This window comes from Erithacus rubecula (genome assembly GCF_903797595.1).
Source record: "Erithacus rubecula genome assembly, chromosome: 1".
Lineage (NCBI taxonomy): Eukaryota > Metazoa > Chordata > Aves > Passeriformes > Muscicapidae > Erithacus > Erithacus rubecula.
The window spans coordinates 26,083,706-26,105,845 of NC_136658.1; the positions used below are offsets into that span (position 1 = coordinate 26,083,706).

Sequence of the window (22,140 nt, forward strand, 5' to 3'; positions counted from 1 at the left end):
CTGCCAGGGTCCCCCTGCAATGACAAGGTGGGAGCAGCACTCATCTTAACCCACGCTGTCCTCTGAGCTCAGGCAGAGCTTTGGCTTCATAACTAAATGAGCAAGATCCTCACACAAGTTATCTGTGTGACGAAAACATTCCCTGTTTCTTTCAGGTGAAAGGCTTAAACCTTCCTGATGAGCAGACCACAAGCAGGAAGACTTAGTCTGTCAGTCTTCAGGCTGTGCCAGTGGAATTGATAGAGAGGAGCTTCAGTAAGGGCCATCTCCTCACAGTTACTTTCAGACTGCACATCTTCAGGAATTGTTTTGGAGCCTAATGTTATGTTAGTAACAGGCTCCAGAGCTTCTGGCAACAAGGTGACCTATTGGGAAGCAAGTTATCAGGGTGTCTGAAAACCTGTCCACCTTCTTGGAGATACGTGGTTTGTTGTGATGGCTTATTTTCTCAGCTGTGCTGCCCAACAGACAGTGAGGGTTGGCCTTTGCCACCTCCACTGCTCATTTAAGAGAAAGCAACTGATGAAGTAAATGATCAAGCAATAGTGGGAATAAATGTTCACCTTCTTGTCAGGGCAGGCATTTTTCACAGCCACCAAAAAGCTCAGTAGCTTTCTGCAAGTACATTAAGTCCATTTTCAAGCCTGACTTACGCAGAATGTCACTTTTTAGTGACAGAATTGTTACATGAAAAAGCTCTACCACATTCACCATTTACAATAAATGCAGAGCTAAGAGAGAAAGAAAAACTAGAGAGACCAATTACCGCAGTTTATTTTGGAGGTGACATCAAGGCAAACAGAGTATTGGTTTCAATGATTTTATATTTAATTCTGTATTATACAAGTGGGATCTGAATCCCCAAACTTCCCACCATCAACATAATGGGGAAGCACCACTACACAAGAGGAAGGCAGAATTTTGAAGCCGGAAGACAGACTGGACCAAGCCGCTTCTCCCCACGTGGTCAGAAATTCTTCCTCCTTCACACAGAGTGCTTCCCAGACCAGCAGGTTTACCCCAGGAATAAGAGAGACAAGCTAGCTCTAAACACTCCCTCTGCCTCCTCCCCTCCCCAACAACAGAGGCTGCTCAATGCCAGCAGTGGAATGGTTAAAGACAGGGAGCACATCAGGTTTTCAGTCTCTCAACCAGCCCACTAGATTAAGAAGTAGCCTGGTTACTCCCTCTCTCCTGAAAAAAGATCCAGGAAAATGAATGACCTAAAATGCTGAAGACTTACCTCCTTTCCTTCCCCCATCCCATAGCCTTGTTCTCTAAGCAGAGAATAGGCAATGAACTCTGAGGAGGCTGAAGGAAAGCCAAGGAAAATCAGGGGCTACCTGAATCCCTGGGAATCTGGTGGCTACCCTGGTGCCCTCAATCATTCCCTTTGAGGTTCAGAGACCTGTTTGGAATAGTACACAGAGAGGGCCTCCCTTAAGGACTCAGAAGCAACCAGGGATACAGAACACACAGGAACCACCGTGAGGGTACACACCATTCCAGGGATGGCCCAAACCACAAACAGGGCAAGACTTCCCTTCAGCCAAGGCCCCAAGGGCTGGGGGAACTGGGACGAGGCCCTGGCAGGGGGAAGACAGCTCCTGCAGCAGTACTGAGGTCTCATGTGAATTTACTTCTTCTTCCTCTCCTGGGAACAGCGAGGGCAGAACCTGTTAGAAAGAGAAGTACAAAGCCAACATTTAGGGCATGACATGAGCCTCAAGTGCATGGTCCCAAAAGACCTTTTCCAAGGTCCCTGACAAAGCCTTAATTAAAATTTTCCTTTTAATGATATCTTCTAAGTGTGTATATAGAGTACTTTCCCCCCTGCCATCCAGAATCTCCCTTTTCCAAAGGTCAGTGGGCCCCCCAGGTTGCTTCACTCACCATTTTCCTCTTGGTTTTGTTGTCAGACCCACACAGGCAAAATGAAACCATTCAATGGAACACTGTTGGGGTGAAGAGCAGCCAGTTAAAGAGCAGTTTCCTTTTGAACTTGTTCTTTTTGGGCTACCAGAGTTTCCCAGCATTTAATCACAAACTCCTAAACCCCTAACAGTGATCAAGGATTGAATACTTGCACCCAGCCTACACTGTGTTAGCAAGGAGAAGTCCCCTTCTGCCTTGCTAAGTTTAGGGAGAAGAAAATATTTTAGAAAAGCCCTGAACAAAGAGGCCCTTCAGAGGTCATTGCCAGCCACACCTCTGCCTATCCCAAAGATAGTAAGCCCTCTCCTTGTCATTGCCCTCTCCTTGTCATTGCTTGCTGTCACAAGCCCCACCCAAGCAGGACAAGACATTCCACGCAAGACTCATCTCCACCCCATTCCCTCCCTTTCCACCATGTGCAGGCTCTTACATCTGGGTTGTCACAGCCAATCATCTCCCCATAGGAGACCTGGTGGCACAGGCAGTACGTGGGCTCATTGGGGTCCACGGGCATATCCAGTACGTCCGAGGGGTGCACATTTCCAAAGGTGACTGAAGGCATCCCATACTCTGTGCTACTGCAGGACAGGAATAAAGAAAGTCAGCAAAGCAACTGGCTTTGAGTACCTTCATGTGTCCCAAGACAGTGCCTTTGTTTGCCAGAGACAGATACTTCTCTTATGTAAGTACATACACCTAGGAACCTGCTTTCCCCTTCAACCCACAATCCCCTGAAAGAACAAAAAATGTTTCCTTCCTCTTGCTTCCCACAAGGGACAGAGGACACACACTTCCAGTCTGGGGATCTCAGGGAAGCCTGGCTAGGCCTGCCTTGGTCTGATTTCTAGTGCTGCTTCTCATTCCCTCAAGTCCCTTGAACACTTACGTGCGGACGAGCTTCAATTTCTTTTGGGCAGTTTTTGGTGCTTCCTCATCAGAGTTTTTTCCTTTAGAGCGAGCACGGGCAGCTTTTTTCTCTTTCTGGGCTCGGCCCTCTGGTAAGAAGAGAAAAAGGTGTTGCATCTGTCACCCCACCAAAACAGACACCTGACTGTGACGACCTCTGCAGCACTAAAATACACTCCTACTTTGGAATGTATAGTGGCTTTGGGTCGTGCACCCCATCTTAATTTATCTAGCAGCCTTCAATATGGTCACACAAGAAGTCCTTCAGACTCCAGCGCAACAGTCTTTGATCTGCACCACTCCAGTGCCTGCCTTCATCCCCACCACTTCCATAGTCACTTGGCTGCCTCCTGAATCAATCTGCAGCCCAGTGGGGGTACTCACTCTTCTTGCCCTTGCTGGAAGAACTGTCATAGTCACTCGACTCTATCTGCTTCTCCTTCAGGTCTGCTTCAAAACGAGCGAGGTCTGTGTCCAGCCGCCGGATGTGCTTATCGACCTGCAGAGACAGCGGTGACCAGGGGTTACCACAGCACAGAGCCCAGGAAGGCAAAGAGAGGACAAGGAGGGACAAAGGGGCAGGGAGCTCGCACTAAAGAGCCGAGGAGCAAGAGTGGGCATGGCCTAAAAACGAGAGATCAGGGCCTTCCGAGATGGGCGGCTTTAGTTCAGGCGTTCACTTAAGCACAAGACACTTCCCTTCATACCATCTCATAGGTCTGCATAGCCAGCTGAACCTTGTCGTCCCCAAATTCCTTGCACTTCCCGTAGGCTTCCTGGATTTGCTTGAGAAGCCCCAGTTTTTCCTCCGAAGACAAAGTCCGTGCATTGCTGATGTACTCCGTGGCCAACTTATCGATCTCTGACTTGAGGTCTGAAAGGAGTGAACCATTAAATACACAAACACCACACACACTACAGAGCACTCCATGAGGAGAGACTCATGACTGGAGCAGCTCCAGGCATTCTCTCCTGCCTGGAGATCCACACGACAAAGGCAAAGCAAAGAAAAGCTGGTCAAGCTACATACTCCTTGTCTAGGCAACAAAACCATCTCTAATCCTCACCTTCTGTCCTCTGATCCAGATCTCGCATGAGTTGGAAGTTTCTCTGTAACTCAAATGGCAGATTCTCAATACCTGCAGAAAAAGGAGAATAAATGGAGAAATCAGGCTCTTGTCCAAGATGCCCAGGCAGTAACAAAGCTAACCAGTAATAACACACACACACACACACATACACACACTCTCCTCTGGTGCACATCAGCTTCTGTTTGTTGCCAGCCCCAAAGCAGACAAACTTAAAAAATATTACATATTTAATGCAGAAGCATAGTTCTAGAGTACATATTAGTTAGCAGAAAACTGCTGCCATGCAGAAAGGTCCACACTAAGAAAGCAGAAACCCAAAATCTGTATAATGAGTGTCAATCATTACAATACAGCGTCTCCACCCAAAAACTCCACTTAGAAAAAAACAGCACAACAGCTGGTAAATTAAAGCCATTTAGTTATTTCTATACAAGGATGTAAAAATTAAGTTGATCAAATGCTAATACACTGAAAAGTGAGCCTGTTTAATGCATTCATTTAACATACAGGGGACAGTAGACACTTTGGGCGGAGCAAAGACCAAGTCTGAGATGGGATGGGGAACAGAGAGCAGTCTTAACCCCTTGTGATTGGTAATTTGTGTCTTCTGCACTGCCATCTCAGTGTGGTCTGTCCAACACCTGGAAGGATGCCACACATTGTGAATAATAAATGTTTGTAGGGATCTGAATGAGCACTGTGAAGTTGATAGTCAATTAATTTTCAATGCACTATGCTACTGACCCCCCAGGCATCACCAGATGCTCAACTGGCAAAGCTGGTAACAACAATTCTCATTTTTCCATGCCTGTCTAATCAAAATGAGATCTAGTGTCACAGCATTAACCTGAAGTCTAAGCTTGATTACTATGCCCTTTATACCTAATAAAAATAGTAAATCTCTCTTGAAGGTTTAAAAAAAAAGGTGTTGGGACAAGCTTTTCACAAAGTCAAGAGAAGCATGTCTGAGCTTCCTGAACTCGCTCTCCAGCTCACAGGGAGCACAAGTGAAGTTGTGTCTGGCCATCATCAAAGCTGTCCAACATATCATTCCAGGCAGCAACCTCTATTTTCACTGCACATATCTCTACAGCAATGAATGCTTTTCCACTTTCCTGAAGAGCAACCAGTTGTCAGGGAAGGTTCTGTATGCAAGAGGAAGGTTTTAACAAGTTTTAACAAGTACTGCATAACAGGAATTAATTCCTGCAAGAGGTAAAACCAACTGTGGGCCTTGCTGAGCACAGAACCTATTCCTTTCACTCAGATTTTTTTCCCAAACGGCATAATAAGAAGTTACATACAGAATCTTTAGGAGCAATCAAGCTGCTGCTTCACCATATTTCTGTTGTGATTTCTGGTTTAGTTGCCTGAGAAATGCTCAGATAGTACGTGTCTTTAAGTATCCAGACACATAATCCACAGCACATACACATCACCCCTCTGCACTCAAGGACAGTGAACAGTGCAAATTCAAATTCTGAAAAATTGCTAAGTGGCAAAATTAAGTCTGTCGGCACATCCTGAATTTGCTGCTTCTATGTTTGTTCAGCATGACAGACTTCATACAAGGTTTAAGCAGCTGACTACTGGATTACATCCCTACGGTTCAAAAAAGCATCTCAGAACACGATGGGGACACAGTGCTGAAAATTATTATTGCTTACAGAGGGAGCTTATGGCAGGGATGATATCCAGCTTGGGAATCTAGAGACCATGTTTTTTTCCTTCCTGCAATCCCCAGCCTCATCAACTCTAAACCTTTCAATTTATACAGCAAATGAAACATGGGTCATACTGCAGCACGCTGCTTTTCATTCCTTTCCAAAGCATCTGCTGCAGAAGACAAGACAGGTATCCTCTAGAGGAAAACAAAGCTCTTCCTGCACTGCACACAATATGTCAAATTTATATTGAGTTTATTAATCCTGGAAGATCACAGCTTCTAAATTCTGGACTTGTGGTTTTTAGAAAAGATTAATGTAATTTCTTTTTCTTTTCTGAAAAGGACAGATGGTAAAGGCACAAATTCCACCAGGTACTGTCAGCTTTCCCTCAGCAGGGCTAGAAACCTTCAGACAGAGCAAGCACCTGAGCCAGCACAAAAACCAGTAGGATGCTACTGTGAGGGCAGAACGACCCCATGTGAGGTTACGGTCACATTTCACAGCCATTTCTTGCACCAGGAGAAACTCAAACAGGAGTTTGATTCTGCTACACAACCTGAAAGGAACTGTGCTCTAGTTTTTAAAGCCATCACTGGAAAAATCTGCCATCACCACTGATGCCAGCTGCATGCTCTTGTCTGGACAGCACATGTCTGTCTTTCTTTTGCCTCTACGTGCCCAGCCTTGTCTGCTCAGCCTGTGCCCTGCACCCTTGAGAGCCTCTCTCTCCCCAGAGCTGCTGCCCTCAGTGCTGGCCCCCCAGCCAGGCCAGTGGCTGTCCTGCCTTGTTCCTGCCTCCAGGTGTGCAGAGCCCTCTGCTCCCAGCGGCTCTCAGAGCGTGGGGAGAGCTGTCCCCTTCCTCTGGCTCCGGCTGAGCAAACGCACCAAGGGCGGATCATTTATGCACATCGGAGCCGTGATCTTCCAGAGGCTCATTAGCTGGGCAGGCTCCACTGGGGCTGACGAGACAAACCCTGGCAGCTGAATTCCTTCCCTGCTAAATGATTTCCTAAAACCACAGCAAAAATATTTCACTCTGCAAATCTATTATTGGACAAATGTTCTGCCACTGCTTCGTCAATAAACAGAGAAAATGAAACAAGTGACAGTACAGTGACTTTATAATCAGAACTGCAACAAAGATACTTTATCTGTTCAACTGAACGTGGAAGGAAGCTGAGCAGACCATTACAAATTATGATCCAGAAAGAGTCTGGCAATAACAAAAAGCATAACAAGATAAAGCTGCAGATAAGCAAGTTATAGCTGAGCAACAAACGATTTGTATGGTACATAACTTAATCTAGCTGTGGGGATGTTTTCTACTATCTGCAGCTTAACTCCAAAGCTCTTGCATAGCCCTAAACAGAAGGGAATCTCTGCATCACGGAATTTATCACAGGTGCCAGAACACATGCTGAAATTGCTTGACCTGTGCTGTGCTGACTATCATACATTATCACTCTCTAAGTCCCATTAAAAAAAATAATTTCTGTTTGAGTCTCCATTTCCTCATTCCTACCACAACACTTTTCCTCACTATTTCTAAAAACATTCATGTTATTTATGTAATTTCATTTCCTCCTGCTCTTCTCCTTTTTTCCTCAACAATTAATTTTGCTCTTTCATCTTAGTAAGATTCACCTAAAATTATCATGACTAAATACTATCATAAAATACCCACATAATTCTCAGATTATGAAATCGATAATTGTAAAGAAAAAACACCCTAGAGGCATCTTTGATCACTAGAGAAAAGTGATGAAGTGCAACAACAGACAGAAAAATAAGGAAAAGCAAGGGCCTATTTCCAAACAAATGGTACAGCAGCAAGAGAGGAACAGGAGGATGGTGAAAATGTACAGGGAGGAAAGGCAGCAAGGCCAGCAGCTTGGCCCAAAGCATGGGCTGGCATTAATGCAACCGTGCCACAGAATGGATAAGCCTGGAAGGGACCAGTGACCACAGGTCATCTGGTCCAACCTCCCTGCTCAAGCAGGGTCATCCCAGAGCACAGGACTGCCTCCAGACAGGTCTGGAATATGCCCAGAGAAGAAGACACTACAACCTTAGTGGGGAATCTCTTCTATTGCTTGGTCACCCACACAGAAAATAAATTCTTCCTCATGTTCAGGTGGAACTTCCTGTGCATCAGTTTCTGCCCATTGTCCTGTGTCCTTGTGGTGGCACCACTGAGAAGAGCCTGGATCCATCCTCAACACCCTCCCTGCAGATACTTATAGACATTGATGAGGCCCCCTCAGACATCTCTTCTAAAGGCTAGACAGGCCCAGCTCTCTCAGCCTTTCCTCATAAGAGAGGTGCTCCAGTGTCCAAATCATCCTCATTGCCCTCTGCTGGACATGCTCCAGGAGCGCCATGTCTCTCTTTATTGAGGAGCCCAGAACTGGACACCAGATTTGCCTCACCAGGGCTGAGCAGATGGGCAGGACCCCTCCCTGGACCTGCTGGCAATGCTTTTCCTAATGGACTCACTCCACAGATCCATACAGAGGCTTTGTGCAGCCCTACTGATTCCTCTCATGGTACGATTATCCTCCAAATCACTGGTGCAGGTCTCTCCGTGGATTTTTTCACCCCTTCCTTTTCTTATCTTGTTTGAATTTAATCACAAGCTAAAGTCTCTCTACCTACCTTCATCTTTCCTCAAATGTTAGTCCTTCACTAAGCCCATTCTTCTTCTGTCTCTTCTATTCTCCTCTTTGTCATTCTTTCTCCTGTTCCTTCTTCCACAGGCATCCATAACCATGCTGTCTTCTCCCTTAAGAACCACACACTCTCTCTCCAAAAGTCAGAATCCAACACCATTTTTTTCCCTCTCCAATAATTATTCTTTTATTTACTTCTTTTTAGAAATACACGTGGGGTGTCAGGTGCAGGCAACTGATATTTAAACCTCAGCTACTTATCTCAGATGTTAACTGTGACACACAAATCCAGAGAGCAGCCTACAGAGCCTGGTAACTTCAATTGTGCTTCAATCCTCTGAAGCACGTCTGTGCTGGGCTAAACAATGGATTTGTACTGCCCAAAGTCCTAAAAACAGATCAATAACACCAAACACCATCCAAACACACAGTGCCTTTCCCAAGACATCCATTCACTCACCATGTTTAGATGCGTGTTTATATTTTATTAAAAAATGGGAAAATACATTTTGAAACATAACCATAGTTGCTTTATTGAACAGCTTAGATTTCATCAAACACTGTAGACACCACATTGCTGAAAGCAATTTAAAAAATTCCTGCTTGTGCCAGGGACTGCCACAGTAAGTTCTTTGCCCCCCAAGATAGCGATCTGGCTGGGATCTTGCTGGGGAAGCACATCTCACTTTTCAGTGCTCCATTATTCTCAAAACTTTGTAGCACTTGAAGTACATTGCAGGACAATCAGCTTGCAACAATCTTCAGGAGCTCCCTTGCTCCCTTATTAGGGGGCAGGGTGTCTTTTATATCCCTCCTTTCAGAATGTATCACCCTTTGAAACTTCTGCTTCTACTCTGTCCTGTGTTCTCACATAATCAATTACCTTCCTACTGAGTTTATTGAAATCGGTGCTTGAGAACAAGATATTCCATTCCCTCTATTCAGAGATGGCTCAGTCCTGTTGCAATAAAAAATCCTAACCTCTACCATTAGTCTCACAACACCTTGGAAAGGGATAATCCTACCTACAGTTTTACAAAGAGGGTGCCCAGGTGCATGGCAGACTGATTTAGCCACAGCCACCCAGGAATTCTGTGGCCATATCACATATCCCAAGCTTTGGGCCAAGGCACTGCACACCAGTCCACCCAAGCACATCTACTTCAGATATTGTCCAAAGAAATGGGCACCAGTCAGCAGTGACAGTCAACATCAGTGACAGTCAGCCATGGAAACCCAATACTCCCCCAAAATCTGGGCCCATTTCTCAGGAAGAGTGAGCTCTTTTTGTTGCCTTCTCATTACAGCAGCTCAATGCTACAGCATCCACAGCCAAGACAGCAGGCAATGTTGTTAAGTCTCAGAAAAGAGATCAAGCTTTGATTTGAAAAGCTTGGAGGGCTTGGAGGGCTTGGAAGACTGACACTACAAGCGAGACTCGCAACACTCCTGACATTTCCAGCCTGCCACAGACCTCCAAAGGCAGAGACAACCACCAAAGGGCTGTTTGCAAAACCAATGACATCAGATTTGCAGTTGGGTAAGTGAAGAACTACAGAGAAAACACAGCATGATTTGCCATGTGAAGCCATCTTGTATCAGCTCCAATAAAAATATCACCCAACAACAAAATCAATTCTAAATGAATTGGTCATTAAATGTATCAGCTCAGTGTGGGCTGTGCAAGTAGTTTTCACAGAGAAACAAATGATACCTATGAATCACCAGATTCTCTCCCCTGCGTGAAATATTTTGTAATTTTCCATAGATCATGTGGTGCATCACAGGTGTAACTAATCCAAAGTCTCAGTAAGGTGAAAGGCATCTTTCACTACACTAAGACAGAGACAAGTAGAGAAACAATTTATTAAGAGACTTTCATTTCTGAAGAATGATGTGAGAAACTGTAGAGGCAGGGACAGGAGGTATGGCTGCATGCTACACGGGGGAGGGGATAAGAGTAATGAAGGTATGGAATGCAAGAGATAAAAGAACTGCTGGGGAAATTGGAACACAGCCAGGGCTGGGAATCAAGGGCTTGCCTACAGCAATGTTAAACATCACACCCATGTCCTCTAAGAGCTTTAAGATGATGACACTCATCACACCCTCATTTGATAAATCCATTTGATAAATCTACTGACAAACGCAAATAGAAGGAGCAAAAGAAACTCAATGCCTCCCTAACTGACATAAAAAAAGGGAAAAAACTCGAGGTAAACTGACCACATAGTGAAGCTTGCTGTCTCTATCACCTTCTGCACCAAGGCAGGTATGTCCTAGTGCCTGTCCCTGGAACAAGGCACCAGAATTAAAGTAACACAGCCCGAGCAGCCTGGCATGTGACATCCTTCTGCCCCTCCAGCTCATCGAGGTTACCTGCTACTCCTGCTGCTCATGACTCTCCCAGATGTTTAGGTCTAATTTAAACTAAATGCTAGCTTTAGGTCCTCAGGGAAGATGGAAACAGTTCTTGTTGTTGGGGGGAGGTACACGCCTTGGTATGCTGCCATGGAAGATCATTCATGTGTTGTCACTAACTAAAAGTACTTTATTCTGGCACCCATTAGGTGGGTAAACAGGGAAGCATTGATGGCAGAAAACACAGGTGGTTGCACAGCAGCTCTCCCTACTATAAAGACAATCCCTACACTCACGGCACATTCACACATAAACAGAGACTTTGTTTGGGACTGTTTTCTGAGGATGTGTGTTTCAACAGTATCTTTCACAAAGGAACTCTACAATCCTCTTGAAACTTCCAAGCATGAAGAAAACTCAGGGTTTGCATCCCACCTTCTGGAAAACCTGTATTAATCACCCCTCTGCCCCTCAAAGCCTCCACAACAGTATTTCTAATCCTGTACGGGGGCCAACACTGAGCCAAGCACAGTAACTCCAGCTCAAGCAGGCACAAACTCTTCTCATGAGTCTTTATGCACATTCCATCTTTTAATCACGAAACAGTTTTCTTCCTTTTTCTTCTTCCTCCCTTCCTTTCTGCATCTCTAACTCCTTTGCACCCATAGGTTTTCCCTTGCTAAAGCTGCACTGTTACTGCTTGAGGGAAAGCACATTTTTATCTTGCTTTCTCCCCTCAAAACCAGGCATAAAATGGTTTAGAAACCAGAAGGACAATATTTGAAGAGATAGAAATCTTTTTATGTTTAAATTCAGCCACTGGAGAAAAACATTCAGGAAAAAAAGTGGAACAAGAGACATTCCTCTTCTCCCATTCCATGAATCCTTTGTAGCTCAGTAAGTAGGATGAAAGAATGAAGGTGATCAGAGTAGACAAGATATGGAGTTTTTCTGTCAGGATGCTCAGCACAGAAGGAATGTGTGTATTCTTCTGCTGCAAAAACATCTGCCAAGAGCATAGCACATTTCAGACAGATCTGCTTTGTAATTAACAGCTTAAAGCCAAGGAAAGGGCATGCCTAATTCTAGGTCTAAATCCAGTTTCAGATTACAAGAAGGACTTGAAAGCTGCTGAAATACCTGACCTAAGAACCTTCTAGACACCTTTTACTAGGAGAACTCTTAACTTGGCTATTCCACAAAAAAATCACAGAAAAGAACTTTAGATGTCAAAAGCAGAGGGCTCACAATGTATGAACTAAAGCAGCTGGGGCTGCATGCCTAGCTTTGTCAGACTGCTCACCCATTTTAACATATGGTTTTTAATTACCTATTCACATGATGTTTCATACAAGGTGTTTCTCATTCTCAGTGACTGAGCACTGATTCAAAGTTTTGTTTTATTCTCTTTGTTCAATACAGAGTCACATGCCTGAACCCAGAGCTCAATCTGAAAACTGACTTTGTAATCAGCTTTTCAAGGTGTTCACTGTTGTGACACTGAAGTGTTTTCACAATGCTGCACTGGAGCAGCCCATTTCCCTCACCAACAGAATGAAGGCCAAGAGATTTACTGAGGCCAAGAGATTAAAGCCAAGAAGGCCAGCTAATTACAAACTCTCCTCTTGAAATGTGCAAAAATGCTCCATAGCCTGACTTTTCAGAATTATCTGTTCAAGGCAGACTCCAGCTGCAGCTATAAGCATTCTGCACATCTGCTCCTCTGACTAAAAATTTCCACTCATAATCTGGGGGAAGCACAATCCAAGCAAGGAAAACCTCTATAAAGTGGAACTCATGACATAAATAAAAACATCAAACTCACTTTGACAGAGTGATATTCAGTTGCTTCAAACAGGAGGCCACCTTTCTTCTTCCTACAATTTTCACTTTATTCCTTAAATACCTTCCTTTATTCAAAGATATGAGTAAGTCCTAAAAGCAACTGGCCTCTTTTATCACACATTCCTCACTCATTCCCTAAGCAGATACAGACAGAAAACCATATGAAAGAGAATATCTGTGGGAGGAAAAAAGACAATTGAAAACTGTGTCTGCAAGAGCACTATACCACTAAAAGAACTGTGTTCCAAGACACAGGTGTAAATTAAGAATTAGACACTTTTTATAAGAGATGACCAAAAGTTCTGGACTATTTATTTCTCTCAATTTTCAGGAAGTTTTAGAATATTAGTGAACTACTTTAAAATGGAATGGAATGTTTTTAAAACACTGAAATAACGTGGGAGAAAAAAGGGGAGCAGCAAGAAGGAAACTGAATGCTGCCAATCAGCATCAAGAAGAAGACTCATGTCTAAACTGCAGTCAGGAGTTCAGGCAGAATGCCAGGAGAGGGAAGCAGGCTTAGAGATGAACAACATGGGTAATTAGAAATATGTGTTATTACCTATCAGCATCCTAACTTACTGAAGACTGTGATGGGTGCTCTTGGACTCTAAGTACCACAATTCATATATGCTTTCCTGAAAGAAATCTAGAATAAGCACAGCAAGTGTCTTATGATTATCTAATAATAGCAAGTAATATTGCACCAGACAAAACTGAAAAAGGCCTTTAGAGATCTAAGCAAAAAAGAGATCTAGCAAAAAAGGCTAAACCATCACAGCAAAGAATGTTTTGTTCTTCCTAAAATATTTGTAACCAGATATTTCTAAGGTCTTTTAGATTGTGCACATCACTTTCCAACTATTTTTTTCATTACTTTCATATATTTAAGACACCCCAACAATAACAGTGACTCTACTGTATTCATATCCACCTTCAACAGGACGAGAATCTCTAATCCAATGGCAGGACCACAAATCTCAGCTGAGAGAGGAGTTTGGCATTTCCTCTGCATGCCTGTACAAGAGAGGAAGAGGAGTTCCCAGGTTGGCTGATTTTAATTGACTGTGATGGCATGATCCAGAGGTGTCTGACTTTGGCAGGAGCATTCTCCAGCCACCAGCCTTCCCTTCTCTCCCACTGGCTGCCTACCACACTCAGTGCTGCGTCCTGCTTGTCTCTGCTTACCAGCTGCAGATCCCAGGCTTTTGCTCCTTTATTTTTGCTCTGCAGCTCTTACCCAAAATACACCTCTGCCCCCCCAGCAGGAAAACCCTGCATCCTCTCTATGTACTTACTCCTTGTCCATCTGCTTCTTTCTCCTCTTTCCCAGCCCTTGTCCTCCCAGCTGAGGAGCCTCAGTCAACTGCAGCCTTCTACAATGGAGTGAGAACTGCACAAGAACATAAATCTTCACTCCTCTCCAACCTGCCTCCTCATTCAACTCTTCTTCCTGCATTTTGCATTCTCTTTCCTTGCAGTTCCTAGATCCTTGCCTGTTCAACTGCATCTTCTTTTCAGTTTCCACTGAAATTTATTATGTTCTTGAACATTCTTATTAGAGACGTTTCCTTTCCTAATGATAAAAGGAGCACTGAAGATACAAGGGAGACATCCTGTGCCCATCTCAGCACCTTATCATTTATGTGCTGGAAGAAACCCGGTGCAGCAAGACATCTTAAGAGCCAAACTCAATTTTTTTCTGTGGATATGCAAACAGACAGTGAGAGATTTAACTGGCCAGGTACAGTGAAGCAAAAAGCACATTACCAGAACTAGCCAGCTTTAAGCACAGCACTGCATGAACATCCTCCCCTCTCTAGTGCAAACACCAGGCCAACAGGAAAATGTGAGAGCAGCATTCCTCAAAGAACAGGTTATTCTATCGTAACTCATTAGCCCATTCCTTGAGAAACAACTCCTCTGATGGATCTGCTCGGCTGTTTTAAGAACGCGTGGGTAAAACACGCACTGAAAGTGTCATTCCCAAAGGGCAAACTTTGACGAGGTTTTTAAGCACCTTAAGGCCGGATGGTAAAATAGGTTCTATAGGAGGGACTCTGACAACGTTACCAAATCTATTAGCATTTACAGACCTCGTCTCCGGCGAGAAAAACAGGGCTGCATTTGTAAACTGACAGCATGGAAAACTACCATTAACTACCGCCCCACAGATCCAAAAGTTATCTCTGACTGGATGTCTATCCCGGGAAACCGACAGCCAAGTTTCCGCTCCCGAGAGGTGCCTGGAGCAGCACCGGGCTCCTTTCTCACGGGACAAACCAGTCGCGGGGCCGCGGTGTCAGGGCTCCCGCAGCAGCTGCAGCCGAGCCTTGCCCATGGACGGGGCCCCTCCGCACGGCCCGGGGACCGGGCGCCCAGCAGCCGGGGCCGGGCTGCGCCCGAGGGGCTGGGAGAGCTCGTCGGCGTCCTGGGCGGCGCTCGGCCCCCGCGGGGCCCCGCCCCTCGGCCCATCCGTGCCCCCCGGGCCGGCTCAGCCGCGGCCTCGGCCCCGCCCCGGCGGCTCTTACTGTCCAGGTAGTGCTCCAGGTACATCCCCGCCGCCATCTTGAGCCCCACACACCGCCGCTTCCGGCGGGAAGCACAGGCGCGCGCCCACCGGAAGCGGCTCTGCCCGGCTGCGAAGCCGCTTCCGCCCGCCTGCCCCGGCGCTTCCGCCCCGCTGCCGCCGCCATTTCGGGCTCTGCAGGGCTGCCCCGGGCCGCCCTCGCGGAGGGCAGCGAGGGCACCCGGGGCACTGGGGCATCGCTCTGCGGGGAAAGGCTGAGCGAGCTGGGCCTCTTCAGCCCGAGAGGGAACCCCATCCATGTCTATAAGTAACTCAAAGGAGAATGTGAGACTCTTCTCGGTGGTGCCAGGCGCTAGGACAGAAAGTGATGCGCAGGACGTTCCACCTGAACACGAGATAGAGCTTCCTTACTGTGCGGGTGACTGAGCACTGGGGGAGATTGCCCAGAGAGGTTGTGGAGTCTCCCTCGCTGGAGATACCCCAGAACCACGTGGATGCAATCCCGTTGCGGGCGCTCTGGAGCAGTGACCCGCTGCGGCCACTTCCAACCCGGCCCTTCCTGTCATCCGGGCGAGCAAGTGCTGTTGACTTGTTACTGCGGTTTTCCATTCGCCTCGTATCCACCAGTGCCGAGCAGCTGCCGCTGTGTCATAAACGGAGAGGGATGGTCTCTGCTGCAGGAGGACTGGTACATTGTCACTCTTCTAATAGACTAACAACGGGAGTTAGGTTGAATGTCACTGTGGTAAAAAGTCTTAGCTGAAAACCATAAAACAACATTGCTAGAAGAGTTAAAAAGATTGTTGCTTACCTTATCGTTCTATCCACTCATTCGTTTGTTGGTTCTTTGATCAAGTTGTTATGTTCTTTTCCCCAGTTAAATGTAGTCCCTATGTAATTCAAACCCTGGTTTATTGTATTTCCCCTATCCCAGTTACTTCCTCCTTCCGCCCTTCCCCTTACCTCATTTCCGGCCTTACCATTTCCGCCCCTTCCCTTACCTCATTTCCGGCCTGCTGCTGCCTGCCTATCAAGTTAGCCACACCCTATATGTAAATCTCCAGAAGTTTCCCAGTACCACCATTACCGGAAGTTGTTGTTGAAGAAAAGATTCACAAAAATAGTCAACCAACACCGAACCCAAGTTCACAGATCATCTCAACTAACAAGCCAAGTCACCTGCAATATGTCCTTTGTAACTGTTTAATCACCACAACCTTAAGGGCAGTTAAGAAGAATGACACCCCCAGACCAATGAGCCACTATTGAGATCTCGGACGTGTCCGTGAGGCTGAGACTCCCATCCCTACGTTCGTCGGGATCGGCAGGACCTCCTCCCGGCGTTGCCTGGCAGCAGCAGCAGCAGGTGTAGGGCCTACTCCCTGTGACCCCCCATTAATAAAGAGCTGTTTAATAAAGGCCTTGGCCCTGCTACATTCACTACAACTTGGGGGCTCGTCCGGGATAGGCCACGCCCAGAAGAGGACGTCGGAGGGGGAGGCACCACCCCGAAGAGGCCCTCTGGGACAGCTGGCCACCCCGGACCCGGAGCTGCGCGGAACCAGGACAACGCCTGGAGCACCGGTAAGTAGACTGGTGGCGGGCACGGGAGGCGAGCGAGTGTGGTGTAGATGAGACGGGGGCTGGCAGCTCAGACCCCCGAAGCGAGTGTGGACCCCTGAGTACCGCGGTTCCGGACTCCCGCGAGGGGGCCGGCCGGGAAAAGGGGGAAGCGAGTGAGGCCTACCAAGGCCTACAGCGTGAAAGAGGCGCCTCCTTGGGGCCTAGGCCCAAGCTTGGGGAAGAAGGAGAACCTTCGCTAGGACCCAGCCTTCTGTCGGTTGGGGAAGGAGGGGAACTTTCGCTAGGACCCAGCTTTCTGTCGGTTGGGGAAGGAGGGGAACCTTCGCTAGGACCCAGCTTTGTCTTGCTTGGGGAAGAAGGAGAACCTTCGCTAGGACCCAGCTTTCTCTTGCTTGGGGAAGGAGGAGAACCTTCGCTAGGACCCAGGTTTCTGTCGGTTGGGAAAGAGGAGAGAACCTCACTAGGACCCACCACTGTGTTTATTTTCAAAGAAGGGGGGGTGCAGGAAGGGGCAGCCGGCGCCCCGCTGGGACCGAGCCCCCCAGGGACGAGGGTTTAGGAAGGGGTATCCGGGCCCCGCTGGGACCTTACCTGACTCCCACCGGTGGAACTGAGAAGAGTAGAGGGAGGGGGCGACCGGGGCCCCGTTAGAGACCGGCTCTATCTCAGTTTAACTGTGGGCCAAGAAGGAGCATAGGGAGGGGGATATAGGTAAACCCCAGTAGTGACCAGCTCTTTCCTTTGCCCTGTTTTAGTTGCCCGTCATTAAATTTGCTTTGAAGTAGGGGCACCGTATATTTTTTTTAAAGAAAGAAATTATACGATAAGTTAGAAAGGGCCAAATTTTTTGTTGAGTGTGTCTTTAGTTGCCTGTCAGTTGTTTCCTTTCGAGTAGAGGCACAGTGAGTTTCTGTTAGGCCCGTTTGAAAAATCACTATGGGGTCTTGTATGAGTCAAAAGAGTAGAGCGAAAGAGAACAAAAATGTAAAGAACATCCCTCCTGATAGCCCTTTGGCGATAATGTTAAATAAGTGGGATACTTGTGAAGCTACTAAAAAGTTAGATAAAATAAAAATGATCCATTATTGTGTTGAAGTATGGCCAAAGTTAGATTTACCAGGAGCATGGCCATGGTTCGGTACCCAAGATCCATGGATGTGTACAATGCTGAATCAATATTTAAAGACTTGGGGAGGATCAAATGTGGAACAACTTGAATACGCAGCTTGTTGGAGAGGGAGTAGAGCAAAAGAAGAACCAATAAAGATATGTAAAGTAGTAGAGAAAAAGGGACAAAGGAACGAGGAAGAGAAAAATAAAAGTAAATGGGACCCCCCTTGATTATCTTCCCCCTTTTCCCCCGCCTGTCAATAACCCCGATTACCCACTTCCTCCTCCTCCGACCGTCACTCCCCTTCAACCTCCTCTTCCTCCTCTTCCGTCCATTACTTCCTTCGAACCCCCTGCTGTTTCTCTACCCACCAATGCTTCCAATAACCTTCCTTCTGCTCCATCTGTCAATTCTCCTCCTACCTCCTCTCCACCCACCAACACCCCCACTTACTTTCCTTCTTCTGTTCCACTTGTCAATTCTCCTCCTCCTCCTCCTCAAGCATCTAGCATAACTCCCCTGTCACCACCTTCCCTTAGTACCCCTATTCCAAATCAGCTTTTTTTACCTATGTGCCCACTTCCCAAACTGCCTTCACCCCTAGTATCTCCACAAACCCCAATTCCTCCTGCCTTGGTTCAGGCCCCTCCACCAATAGGTGCCCCTTCACCTCCTTCCAATTGGGAACTGAGTCTATCTCCATCCAACAGTAGCTCTTCCTCCAGTAATCAACAGAACCCTGTACCGGCACAAGCAGAGGGACCATATTATAATACGAGGTCAAGGGCAGCAAAAGCAGAAAGGATGTTTCCACTCAGGGAAGTCCCTATGGGAGGAATAGAGGGCAGACTTGGGTTTGTAGACGCACCGTTGACAGCCTCAGAAGTGAGAGGATTTAAAAAAGAAATTGGGAATTTAGTGGAAGATCCCGTAGGCATTGCAGAACAGGTAGATCAGTTCTTAGGACCTAGCATTTATACTTGGAGAGAAATGAATTCAGTTATAAATATACTATTCAACCCAGAGGAAGTTAGGATGATTAGAGAAGCCGGCCTACGCATATGGGAGAGGGAAAACCGGCAAGGACCACCGGGTGACTATAAACTACCTCTCACAGACCCGGGATGGAACCCAAACCAAGAAGAGGGGAGGCGGAATATGATTGACTATCGAGCTTTAATAGTTAGGGGAATAAGAGAGTCTGTTCCTCGCCAAAGTAACACCAAATTGGCCTTTGGAGCAGTACAAGAAAAAGATGAAACCCCATCCGCGTGGTTAAATCGGTTAAGGAAGAACTTTCAGCTGTACTCTAGTATAGATCCTGATAGTCCGGATGGCCAAGCAGTATTAAGAGTACATTTTGTCACCAAATCTTGGCCTGACATCCGAAGGAAATTAGAAAAGATGGAAGACTGGCAGGAAAAAGGGATAAATGAACTACTTAAAGAGGCTCTAAGGGTGTATCTGAGAAGGGAAGAGGAGAAAGCGAAATCGAACGCCCGAGTGATGGTAGCGATAGCTAGAGAATGTATAAATGCAACTGGAAATAAGCTAGAGAAGCCATGTGGATCTAGAGAAGGAGAACCTAAGATTGCGCCAGGCGCAGGAGGTTCTAATGCCAACCCTTGGCAGAAGGTCGGAAAATTTCAGGGCAGATGTTATTACTGTGGTGAAGTGGGTCATCTCAAAAGGTACTGTAAAAAGATTGCCATCGATGAAGCAATTGAAAAAGAACAGGAAAATTTAGAAAAGATTCTGAGAGGGGAAGATTAGGGGTGTCAGGGGCTCTTCCCTTTAGGGGACCCAATGAAATATCTAGATGAGCCCTTGATAAACCTCAATGTTGGTCCCCAGAATTTAAGTTTTGAGTTCTTAGTTGACACGGGAGCTGATCGGTCCAGTTTGAAAGATCTTCCAGTAGGAGTCCATATTAGTAATCGAACGTGTGAAGTAATAGGAGCTGAAGGGACACCCTTCAAAGCACCAATAATTGAAGGAGTAGACTTAAAAGGAAACTTTAAACAGTGTGTGGCAGAGATGATTTATTTACCACATTTAGAAAAGAATTTGTTAGGGAGAGATTTACAAGTTAAGTTAGGAATAGCAGTTATTCCAGAAAATGGGAGGATGGTTGTGCGTATTATGAAATTGACCGAAAAAGATATAAGTGAAATCAATCCCCAAGTATGGGCAGAAGAAGGGAAAACTGGCTTTTTAGACATCACGCCAATAAAAGTGCAAATGCAAGAAGGAACTACCCCAGTCAAGGTAAAACAGTACCCAATATCAGAAAAGGGTAGAGAAGGACTAGCCCAAATTATAGACCACCTTCTGGCGGAAGGTGTGTTAGAACCATGCATGTCCCCCCATAACACCCCAATTTTAGCAGTCAAAAAGGCAGAGGGAAAATATAGATTAGTCCAGGATTTGAGAGAAATTAATAAAAAAATCATCGCTAGACATCCTGTGGTGTCTAACCCTTACACTCTGTTGAGTAAAATTCCCAGGGAACATGCATGGTTCACCACCATAGATTTGAAAGATGCCTTTTGGGCGTGTCCGCTAGCAGAAGAATGCCGTGACTGGTTTGCATTCGAGTGGGAGTACCCAGGAGGGAAGAGAAAACAACAATTAAGGTGGACCCGTCTACCTCAAGGATTTACTGAGTCCCCCAATCTTTTCGGACAGGCTCTAGAAGAACTATTAGACCAGTTCACCCCTGAAAATGAGACACGAATCCTCCAATATGTAGATGATTTGTTAATATCTGGAAAAGAACAACAGCTAGTTAGAACAACTAGTATAAAACTCCTTAACTTTCTGGGAGAAAAGGGTCTAAAAGTATCCCGGAACAAATTGCAGTTCGTTGAACCAGAAGTGACATACCTTGGTCATATAATTGGAAATGGATACAAAAAGTTAAGCCCCGAAAGAATTTCGGGCATACTAGCCATTTCGACCCCAAAAACTAAACATGACATTCGAAAACTTTTAGGCTTGTTTGGATACTGTAAATTATGGTTAGACAAATATACTCAAAGTGTAAAATTTCTTTATGAAAAATTAGTAAACCCTGAACCCATAAATTGGACTGCACAAGACGAAAAACAATTAGAAGAATTAAAAGAGAAATTATCTTCGGCCCCAGTCCTAAGTTTACCAGATCTCACAAAGGAGTTTGAACTATTCACGAACACTGAAAGGGGAGTAGCTTACGGTGTACTAACTCAGGAATGGGGGGGTTTTCGAAAGCCAATAGCTTACCTCTCTAAATTATTAGATCCAGTAGCAAAAGGATGGCCACTATGTCTCCAAGCAATTGCGGCTGCAGTAATTTTGATAGAGGACGCACAAAAACTGACATTTCAGGGAAAACTTAAAGTATATACTCCACATGATATTAAGACTATCCTCAGCCAAGGGGCCCAGCAATGGCTAACAGAAGCCAGAATACTAAAATATGAAATTATATTAATGAATGCAAGTAATTTAGAATTGGCCACCTCTAAAAGTATTAATCCGGCTCAATTTCTCTCAGGGGAACCCTTGCCAGAGCTAGAGCACAATTGCCTGGAGCTTATAAATTTCCAAACCAAAGTAAGGGAAGATCTACAAAGTACACCGTTGCCATATGGAGAAGTATTGTTTACCGATGGTTCATCTAGAGTAGTAGATGGAAAAAGGGTATCTGGGTATGCAGTAGTAAAAAGAGCAGAAGGAAAAGAGCTAGAAGTGATAGAAAAGGGGAAGCTACCATCCAATTGGTCTGCACAATGTTGTGAGATCTATGCGTTAAAAAGAGGTCTAGACTCATTAGAAGGAAAACCAGGAACCATTTACACTGATTCAAAATATGCATTTGGAATAGTCCACACATTTGGAAAAATCTGGGCAGAACGCGGGTATTTAAACTCAAAGGGGAAAGATTTGGTACATAAAACCTTAATAAAATCCGTATTAGAATCCTTGCTCAAACCAACAGAAATTGCAGTTGTGCACATAAGAGGGCACCAAAAGGGAAATACCTTAGAAGAAAGAGGAAATCGGTATGCTGACAAAATAGCCAAAGAAGTCTCATTAAGTTCCGAAGGGCCTATAGAAGTCTTTAAATTAAATGAGATACCAGAGAAATCAGAAATTACAAAGCCCATTTTTAGTGAAGAAGAGTTAAAGATAATAAAAAAGTTAGAAATACATCAAGGAAATCAAGGAGAGTGGGTAATGAAAGATGGGCGCAAATTTTTAAACAAAAGTCTAGCCAGAAAGGTATTGGCAGAAATCCATGAACTGACCCACTGGGGTGTTCAAGGATTATGTGACCACTTCCTCAGAGAAAATTTTTGTATTGGGATATATAATCTGGCTAAATCAATAACTAAAGGGTGTTTAATCTGCCAAAAAGCTAATCAAAAAGTTATGCGAAAAATTGAATATGGGGGAA

The 22,140-nt window shown here is 45.5% G+C and overlaps 1 protein-coding gene across 9 annotated transcripts; it reads right to left on the reverse strand.

The window, feature by feature from the left end:
* Positions 1 to 750: 750 nt before the first annotated feature.
* On the reverse strand, positions 751 to 15,118 carry ING4 (inhibitor of growth family member 4). 9 transcript variants are annotated; one of them, XR_013775789.1, is made up of 10 exons: positions 15,006 to 15,118; positions 3,909 to 3,980; positions 3,549 to 3,715; positions 3,226 to 3,340; positions 2,822 to 2,930; positions 2,366 to 2,513; positions 1,894 to 1,955; positions 1,502 to 1,676; positions 1,344 to 1,408; positions 751 to 1,194 (listed from the first exon to the last, which is right to left on the reverse strand). XR_013775789.1 is itself a non-coding variant. In XM_079317528.1 (9 exons), the coding sequence occupies exons 3-9, from the start codon at positions 3,934 to 3,936 to the stop codon at positions 1,637 to 1,639; spliced, it is 669 nt and encodes a 222-aa protein (XP_079173654.1). In that variant the 5' UTR covers positions 3,937 to 3,980; positions 13,409 to 13,491; positions 15,006 to 15,051; the 3' UTR covers positions 751 to 1,636. The 9 variants fall into 9 exon arrangements, 5 of the variants coding, with proteins under 5 accessions (XP_079173654.1, XP_079173655.1, XP_079173652.1 ...); XR_013775792.1 differs by adding an exon at positions 13,409 to 13,491 and having other exon boundaries at positions 751 to 1,408; positions 15,006 to 15,071; XR_013775790.1 differs by having other exon boundaries at positions 751 to 1,408.
* Between the last annotated feature and the right edge of the window lie 7,022 nt (positions 15,119 to 22,140).